The sequence below is a fragment of the Pelodiscus sinensis genome, chromosome 24 (genome assembly GCF_049634645.1).
Source record: "Pelodiscus sinensis isolate JC-2024 chromosome 24, ASM4963464v1, whole genome shotgun sequence".
In the NCBI taxonomy this organism is placed as follows: Eukaryota; Metazoa; Chordata; order Testudines; family Trionychidae; genus Pelodiscus; species Pelodiscus sinensis.
The window spans coordinates 11,701,706-11,711,011 of record NC_134734.1 but is presented as its reverse complement, the minus strand read 5'-3'; the positions used below and the strand labels follow the sequence as shown (position 1 = coordinate 11,711,011).

General features: G+C 50.7%; 1 protein-coding gene across 1 annotated transcript; it reads right to left on the bottom strand.

Annotated features, from left to right (window-relative positions):
- Positions 1–1,587: 1,587 nt before the first annotated feature.
- LOC142819714 (uncharacterized) lies at positions 1,588–7,236 on the bottom strand. Its single transcript, XM_075908296.1, is given in 3 exon segments — positions 1,588–3,028; positions 6,419–6,486; positions 7,209–7,236. Coding segments are annotated over 3 exon segments (954 nt in total). The 3' UTR covers positions 1,588–2,170.
- Positions 7,237–9,306: the final 2,070 nt, after the last annotated feature.

Sequence of the window (9,306 nt, the reverse complement as noted above, 5' to 3'; positions counted from 1 at the left end):
GAATAAACAGGAGGATTGGAAATTAACCCGCCCAGTCTCATGTCCCCTAGGCAGGGAATGAGCCATCTACATTAGGCCCCAGCTAGAGTATCATGTCCAGTTCTGGGCGCCACATTTCAGGAAACGTGGAGAAACTGAAGAAACTCCAGAGAAGATCAAGACAAATGAGGAAAGGTCTAGAGAACATGAGATATGAGGCAAGGCTGAAGAAATTGGCCTTGTTTACCTTGGAAAAGAGAAGACCGAAAAGGGACAGGAGAGCAGCTTTTAAGTATCTAAAAGAGAATCATAAGGAGGAGGAAGAAAAATTGTTCTGCTTGGCCTCTGAGGTTAGGATGAGAAGCAATGGGCTTAAATTGCAGATATTTAAGACTTGGTTAGACAGACACCTGTCAGGGATGAGCTAGAGCAACTCAACTTTGGAAGCCCCAGGGGCCACACTGATACTTACAGAACATGCTGAGGGCCTCAACTTAAGTGTGGTTGCATATGCAATCAAATATATACAAATAGCTTCTCACAGTGACAAGCATGAATACAAAGATTAAGGCAAGACTACACAACACAGGCCCCATTTAAGTCAGTTCTGCTGATATTAATAAAATGCAATATTTACCAGATTTCTATCCACATAACAGCACTTTTCATGGGCAATGACAGTCCAAGAATTTAACTACTAACACACATATCAACAGAAGATCGCTACACTGACTACATTTTTGTTTTGGCTCCCACTCGCTGGCCATGTGTTGATCCCCACATAAACCCAAACTGCACCATGGGGCGCAAACAAACTGGCCATGGGCAGCATACCATGTTAATAAATATTTTATAAACCTTTACCTTTTCCCTCTGCTGCCCTGTCTCCTCCCCTTGCTCCATCAGCTCCCCTTGTGCCTGCTGCTCCCCAACTCCTCACCCTCCTCTGCTGTCCTGACTCCTGCCCTTCTCACTGCCCTCAGCCCTCCTGCGACCTGCCCCGCTCCACCAGCCCTTCTTCCCCCCTCCCTCGGTGCCCACTCCTCCCGTAGCCTCTCTGATCACGTGAGCAACTCCTCTTCTAACGCCTCCCTCTACACACCTGCCCTGCCTCTCTCCTCTGGTGCTGGTCCCTCCCCTGCAGGTGTCTGCCCTTCTGCTTCACCCCCAGAATCCCCTGGCACCTACAACTTCCCTTAGCCCAGCACCATCCTCATGCCTCCCCCTTCCCTCACTGCCCCTGCCCCCTTTGCCCTCTTTTTCCCTGTTGCCCATCCCCTCACCACTCTCTGCCCCCATTCCCCTCACACCCATGCCCTCACACATGCCTTGCGCCATCCCCACCTCTCATGCCCACCCCTTATTTCGAGCCTTCTCCCAGTACCTCCCCCTCTAGCCCCAGTGCCCTTCCCCTCTTCTCGCCTCTCCCCACATCACCCACTGACATCTCCCCTTCTGCCCTTTTCCTCATTGTCTGTACTTGGCCCCCTGCCATTTGTCTCTCCTGCACCCTGTCCCTTGATACCCTACCCTTTCTTCCTCTTCTTCCCTCCCCCACTCCTCTGCAAAAGCCTCTTCCTCCCTCCCACCTCCTCTCTGCACAAGCCTCTTCTTCCCCTGCCGCTCCCCTACCTTCTGCAGGGCCGGATTGCAAACCGCGTGAGCAGTGGCAGCAGCATGGCACTTTTCAGTTTTAAAATCCCAGGCGTGACATTACGTCACGCCCAGGCGTCTCCCCGCCCACCTGCAAACAGCACACATGGCAGCAGCCAGCAGCGTTCGCAGCGCAGGTAAGGGGGAGCCGAGCCGAGGGATCTGACTTCCGGGTGCAGTGCATGGGGCCCCCTTAGGCGCGGGGCCCGAATCGGCCAAACTGACTTATAGCCAGCCCGGCCTACCCATCCTGGCTAATAGCCACAGATGGACCTAATCTCCATGAATTTATCTAGCTCTTTTTTTGATTCCTGTTAAAGTCCTGCCCTTCACAATATCCTCTGGAAGGAGTTCCACAGGTTGACTGTGTGTTGCATGAAGTATCGTGGGATTTACTGAAGGGCAAAATACAAAGACCAGCAACTCCCCTAATAAACCCCAGTGAGCACATGATGGTGCCATTACCCTGTCAAGGCCGCTCCATGAAAAGTTGCAAACTTGTTTGAAAAACAAAATCTGTGGCCAGCCCTTGATCCAGTCAGTTGCCCTGGTGGACCCTCTGGTGCTTAATAAGGGCTGAACTCTGTGTGAAGGTTTTTCCACACTCCAGACATATGTAGGGTCTCTCGCCTGTGTGGATTCTCTGATGTGCTGCCAGGTTGCAGTTCTGTTTGAAGCTTCTCCCACACTCCAAGCATTTATAAGGGTGCTCGTCAGTGTGTGTGCCCTGATGTTGAATGAGGTGGGAGCTCAGCGTGAAGCTCCTCCCACACTCACAGCATTCATACGGTTTCTCTCCTGCGTGGATTCTCTGGTGCTTAATGATGGTAGACTTGTCGGTGAAGGTTTTCCCGCACTCACTGCATGCATATGGTTTCTCACCTGTGTGGACTCTCTGATGTCTAATGAGGTTGGAGCTGACAGCAAAGCTTCTCCCGCACTCGCAGCATTTGTAAGACCGGTCCCCAGTGTGGACCCTCTGATGGGCAATGATGTTGGAGCTCTGAGTGAAGCGTTTCCCGCACTCGCCGCACTCGTAAGGGCGCTCGCCAGTGTGGATTCTCTGATGTATAATCAGGTCTGAGTGGTATCTGAAGCTTTTCCCACATACAGGACATGTTTATTTTCTCTTTGTCGTGAGGATTTGCTACTGGGCTGTAATTTCTTTGAGGTTCTTGTATCTTCCCTGGCAATGAATGGACTGACCCACTTTCTGCTCTGGCTGGTTTTCCTGTTGCTGCTTTGACCTATGCTGGTTCTCACAGGCTCCTCCCAGCTCATAATTCCTGGGCACATCCCTTTTGGAGCCTTGCAATAATCCTTTGTGTGGGTCCCACTTGCTCAGCATCTTCTTGCTGAGGATTCTGCTTCTCATTCTCACTCGCCATCCCTGCACCTGCTGGGAGACCAAGACAATCCAGCTGTTGTAGCCATGCAGCTAAAATGTACTTTCTGCAAAGTAACGTGCCTACATGTATTTTGCCAATCACCCTTTCTGAAAGCAGAACGGACCTTTCCCTTACCACGAGTAAAGGTGCACCAGCCAGAATACGGTTTCTAAAGTTGATTCTAAGGCAGGAATAGGCCCTTATGGTCACCATTCTGTTTTAGGCTTCCAGCAAACATCCTTCTTGAAATTGTAACTTGGGCACATTCAAAGAAGGATATCAAGGTTAAGTCTATACTGCAGCCTTCTTCTGCAAAAGCTTATGCAAATGAAGCATGGTGTAGAATATCTCCATGCTTCATTTGCATAATTAATTAACAACTGTTTTTGCACAAGAGGCTTTTGCGCAAAAAGGAGCTGTGTAGATGGCTCCTTTTTGTGCAAAAACCCCCTCTTGCGCAAGAGCTGTTCTTCCTCACTTTTTTTTTTCCAGGAAGAACGGCTCTTGAACAAGAGGGGGGTTTTGCGCAAAAAGGAGCCGTCTACACAGCTCCTTTTTGCACAAAAGCCTCTTGCGCAAAAACATCTGCTAATTAATTACGCAAATGAAGCGTGGCAATATTCTACTCTGCGCTTCATTTGCATAAGCTTTTGTGGAAGAAGGCTGCAGTATAAACTTAGCCTTGATGTCCTTCTTTGAATGTGCGTATTGCTTCTCTTTAACAGAGAAAGCAACCCTGTTTTGTGTAAATAAGGAATGTGTGGGTTAAAAAAATATAAAAGCCAAATGTTTTAAAAAAAAGCCAAAAAATGTAAAAGCACCAGAAAATTGCTGTATATCCCCCGTCCAAATGTAATCAGTGGGCAAATTAATAGCTTTCAAAAAACTTAAGCACCTATCAATTAAAACAAAGTATTCATAATCAAAACCAGCGTAGCATAGCAAAACAAAAAACCTCTAAAAATCACACCTGTTAAAAAAAAAAAAAAAAAAAAAAAAACCACCACCAAAACGAAGCAGTATAACAAAACTCACTAATCCCTATTTAAAAAACAAAAAACCCTATTATAAAAAAAAAAAAAAAAACTGTTTTGCTTTAAAAGGGGGGATGTCCTGCCAAGACTGGAACATCAGACCGAACCAACAGCAATAACCAGAGACCTCTGATGGTAGGAACTAATAAAACCACCTCCCCACAGACAAGTGCTGATCACTGGGGGAGCAGCCCCTTTCCACCTCTCTTGACTCCCAGGTGAGGGCAAAGACTCAGAGCAGACGTCTTTCCTCCAAAACCTGAAGGGAGAAAAGAGTCCTCCTGCGTCTCGGATTTTTACATCCGTGTTTGATTTCACCTTCCAGAGCCGGCCATTCAAGCAGGCTTCAGGGAGCCCCATGTAACATGGCTTTAGCGAGAGAAGGGAGACATTTCAGGGGATATTAAATCAGTGGTAGATAACTAAAGAGAAAAAGGGGCAACACTGGAAGAGCAGAGAAGGAGTAATCAGAATGCAATGCCTGGGAGAAATGGGAGGGGTTTAAATGAATATCTGATAAACTTGAGAATGACTGCGCCCCCTGGGAGTGCCGTTAAAAGAGAGGATTTGGAGACAGACGTTTCTCTGGCAGTGAGCAGGGGACAGGCAACAGGCTGCGTGGGAATGGAACCTTCAGCATGGGGGTAAACTCAGGGCCTATCTTCACTAAGGGCCGGCCTGAGAGAGCAGCGATTGATCCAACAGGAATTGATTAATCAAGTCAGTATAGACCAGTGCGCACACACCCCTTTTTTGTTTATGTTCATTACTTCTGCAATGGCTTTTGTTACATGTGCCAATGTGGAGGTAAAATAGCACATCACAAAAGTCATTCCACACACAGACTGTGGGGAGGTGTGGGGCTGAGAGTTTGGGGGGCTGGAGAGGGGTCAGGCAGAGGACTGGGGTTCAGGCTCTGGGGTCAGGCTGGAGATGAAGATGAGGTGTTCAGTATGCAGCTGCCTCGGAGAGAGGATTCTCTCCCACCCCTCTGTCTCCATGGCAGGTTAGGGCTTCTCCATGGCTGTCAGGTCTAGGGGGAACAACAGGGGAAGGGCGCCTGTGCTCCCAGCCAGGGCAAGCCCTAGGCTGGGTGGGAGCCAGGGAAGGATTGCCTGTCGCCCCAGAAGGAGAATCCCTGGGGCACCATGGCCAGACCAGAGGCACGTTCCTCTGGTTCCAGCACGGAGCTGCTGCCTTGCTGGGGCTGGCAGGCAGACGTGCTTCTGCTCAGGCAGTTCCACCTTGAGGCCAGTGGGCAGAGGCTGCACTCAGAGTAGCCACCCTGAGCCCCTGCATGGGGCTTGTTAGGCAGCTGCTTAGAGGGGGCTTCGGGAGAGATGAGACAGATCAACCGCTGATCACTCCCACGCCCATTCCAGGTCCCCAGCTCAACGAGATGCACAAGGGGAGACGACAGGACAGCATCTCTTGCCAACACCCCACAGCAAAGAGGCTGCAGTAAATAGATCTAAGTACACTGCTGCCAGCTATGCTCTTCATGTAGCTAAAGTCACGTAACTTTGCTCGATCTCGCCCTGTAGTGCAGACCTGCCCTTAGTGTGAACCTTCCTTCTTCCTCAATTGCCTCTCAAAAGCTTTCCACTGAGAAACCTTCCTGCTCATCCTCCGACTTGGCTTTTGCTGCTAGAGGGTCTCTTCCTCCTACCGACTCATCCGCCCATGTCACCCACTGGGTTGAGGGGAGAAGAGAAATATGGATGGCCCCATGCGCCAAGGACAAAGAAAACCTCAGAACGGGGAATTGGGGGAAGAAATCAGAGTAAAAAGGGTGAAGCGATGGGGAAGAAAAAAAATCAGGGGTTTGAACCCTCCAAATGGTTCCCATAGGGAAGACAGAAGAGGATCAATTTTGCTTCCACATCCCAGGCTGAAAGGAAGCCAGAGATGGAGCTGCTGCTGGAGTGAGGGAGGATGGATGGGAAGCGGTGAGCCATATGGATACCATATCTGCTGGGGACCACCCTGAATTTAGAGAGCTCCCAAGGTCTCTGTATGGACTTGTGGTGGTTTCCTGGAGGAATGGGTTTAACTAACTCCTGTCCTGCGCATGCACTTCTCAGCGTCTGTTTCCTTGGCGCCCTGGAGATCCAGGGCCCACAGCTTTTTCCCCTCATTCCTGCTGGGAGCTCACATCAGGTCTGGAAACTGGGAACCCTGCTGAAGGGCAAGAAAACAAGCGAGATAGCGAAGTTACTCACCTTTGGTGCAGTAACTGTCGTTCTTCAAGGTGGTGTCCCCGAGGGTGCTCCACTATGAGGGTGCTGGGCTTGCCCTGGCGCCGCAGACAGAAGCTTGTGATGAGCAGTGTTCAGCCAGACTGCGCATGTGCCACGGGCTCACGGCTTTTGTGCTCTTTTCAGTCTTGTGCGGTCCGGCCCCCCACCAGTTCCTCGAGACCACCTTGGAGTCTGTAAGAGACAAGAGCAGAGAGAGAGAGAGGACTCCAAAGTGGGGGGAGGGTGGGTAGTGGAGCACCCGTGGGGACATCACCTCAAAGAACGACAGTTACTGCACCGAAGGGGAGTAACTTTGCTTTCTTCTTCGGGGATGTCTCCGCAGGTGCTCCACTACGAGTGACTGAGTAGCAGTAGTCGCCAGAACAGAAGGAGGGTAAAGAGTACCTATTTATCCGCTGTGGAGAGCGCCACAGTCACCACTGCTCCATCTGAACAAGTGATTAGAGAAATAGAAGAGCTGTTGGCAAAGGTCTTATGTGAGGACCAGGTCGCCATCCTGCAGATGTCCTTCAGATACACCCCTCTATGAAACGCTGTAGATGTAGCCATGGCTCTAGTGGAGTGGGCGCATGGTTGGGATGGAAGGTGTAAGCCTTTCACCGCTTACGATTGCATTATGTATGAGGTTACGAGATTGGAAATCCTCTGGGAAGATAGGTGTTGACTCTTTGACAAGGAGACGAATAAGTGGCCCGTACGCCTGAAAGGTTTAGTGCAATCTATGTAGAATGCTTAGGCCCTGCGGGTGTCCAAGAAGCGTAGGGCTGCTTCTCATGGTGAGACACGGGGCTTCGGGAAAAAGGTTGGCAGGATCACTGGTTCGTTGACATGGAAATGAGAGACGATTTTGGGTATGAATCTTGAGTGTAGTCTCAAGACTACTCCATCCTTACGGAAAATTGTATATGGTGGCGTGGCCATCATGGCGGAAAGCTCACTTACTCTGTGTGCCGACGTTATGGCAAGCAGGAAAACGGTTTTCAAAGTGAGGAAATGCAAGGATACAGTTGCCAGAGGCTCAAACGGCCGCCTCATTAGGGTGTCGAGGACTACATCCAGCCTCCACACCCGTGGGACTGGGTCGTGCGGTGGGGCCATGTTGGTAAGGCCCTTGAGAAATCTCTTAGTAGTAGGATGGGCGAAGACAGAAACACCATCTATTGGTGATGTGAATGCCGCGAGGTGCACCCTGATGGAGGCTAACACGAGGCCTTTGTTACTTAGGTGCAACACATAGTCTAGGATGGAGGGGATCGACGGACATGTCGGATTGTGGTGGTTCAAGGTACACAAGGTGGAGAATCTGCGCCACTTGTGAAGGTAAGTTTTTCTCGTGGTTTGTCGTCTACTGTGTACTAGGACGTGCTGGCCTGGAACGGAGCAGAGGGATTCAAATGGAGTCAGCCAGTTAGGAACCATGCTGTTAGGTTCAGCATTTGTATCTGGGGGTGTTTCAGGCATCCTCGGTCTGTGAGAGGAGATTGTGGAGAGGCGGAAGGCGGATCGGTGTTTGCACGAAGAGATGGTGGAGGAAGGGAAACCAGTGCTGACGGGGCCAGCCCGGGGCTGTAAGGATTAGTGTTGCCCTGTCCGCCTTCAGCTTCTGAAGGACTTTAGGGATCAGAGGTATGGGGGGGAAATGCATAGAGGAGGGGTCTGCGCCAAGTCGTAAGGAAGGTGTCTCCCAGTGATGCACGGCTTAAGCCCGCCCTGGTGCAGTACTTGCAGCATTTTGTATTTGCAGGAGTTGCAAAGAGGGCCACTCGGGGAGTACCCCAACATTGGAAGATCTTGCGTAGGATGCCATCGTGCATTTCCCATTCGTGCTTCACATGGAAGTGTGTGCTCAGGAAATCTGCCGTCACGTTTGTGGTGCCAGGTAAGTAGGATGCTGTAGAGATTATTCTGTGGCGAATGCACCAGTTCCAAAAGTGGATGGCTTCCATGCATAGGGAACGGGAGCGAGCGCCGCCTTGGCGATTCACGTAATACATGGCTGTGATATTGTCCGTGAGTATCCTCACCACAGTGTTTTGAATGTAGATGAGGAAGGATTTGCATGCGTTGAAAATGGCGCGTAGCTCTAGAAGGTTTATGTGTAGCTGTACTTCTTGTGGGGACCATTGGCCTTGGACTGAGAGGGAGGCTATGAGAGTCCCCCAGCCTAGTAGGGAGGCATCCGTTGGATTTGGTGGAGTGGCTCCTGCTGATGGAAAGGTACACCTGACAGTAGGTTTGTGTGGCTGGTCCACCATAGGAGTGATTGGAGAATGCCAGGTGGTGGCGTTATCGGCCTGTGGAGGTCGTATCTGGTGTGGTCGTATACGAGAGTCAGTCAGTACTGAAGGGCGCGCAGATGTACTCTGGCGTATTTCACCACGTATGTTGTGGCAGCCACATGGCCCATCAGTCTGAGGCATGTGATGAGTGGAACGGTAGGGCTGACGGTGATGGTGTGAATGAGGTCTTGGATGGCTTGAAACCTCTGTACGGGTAGGAACGCTCTGCCGGCAAGTGAGTCCAGGTGGGCCCCAATGAATTCGATGTTCTGCACGGGGCGCAAAACGGACTTTTGCTCGTTAAGGAGGAGTGCGAGCGATTGAAAGACTTGCCTCATGAGGTGAACCATCTGGGAGACCTCGTGTGCAGAAGGGCCCTTAAGTAGGCAATCGTCCAGGTAAGGGAAGATGAGTACCCCTTGGCATTGGAGGAAGGCCATGACCACGGATAAAACCTTTGAAAACACCCTGCGGGCTGACGATACCCCGAAAGGGAGGACCTTGTATTGAAAGTGGTCCTTTGCCACAACAAAGTGCAAGAACCTCGTGTGAGCTGGATGGATAGGGATGTGGAAATAGGCGTCCTGGAGGTCGAGGGCGGCAAACCAGTCCTGTGGATCTAATGCAGGGATTATGGCTGCTAAAGTCATCATTTTTGAATCGTTGTGAACGGTCGCAGTGAACGGTCGTCATGGTAGTTAGAGTGGCTGCA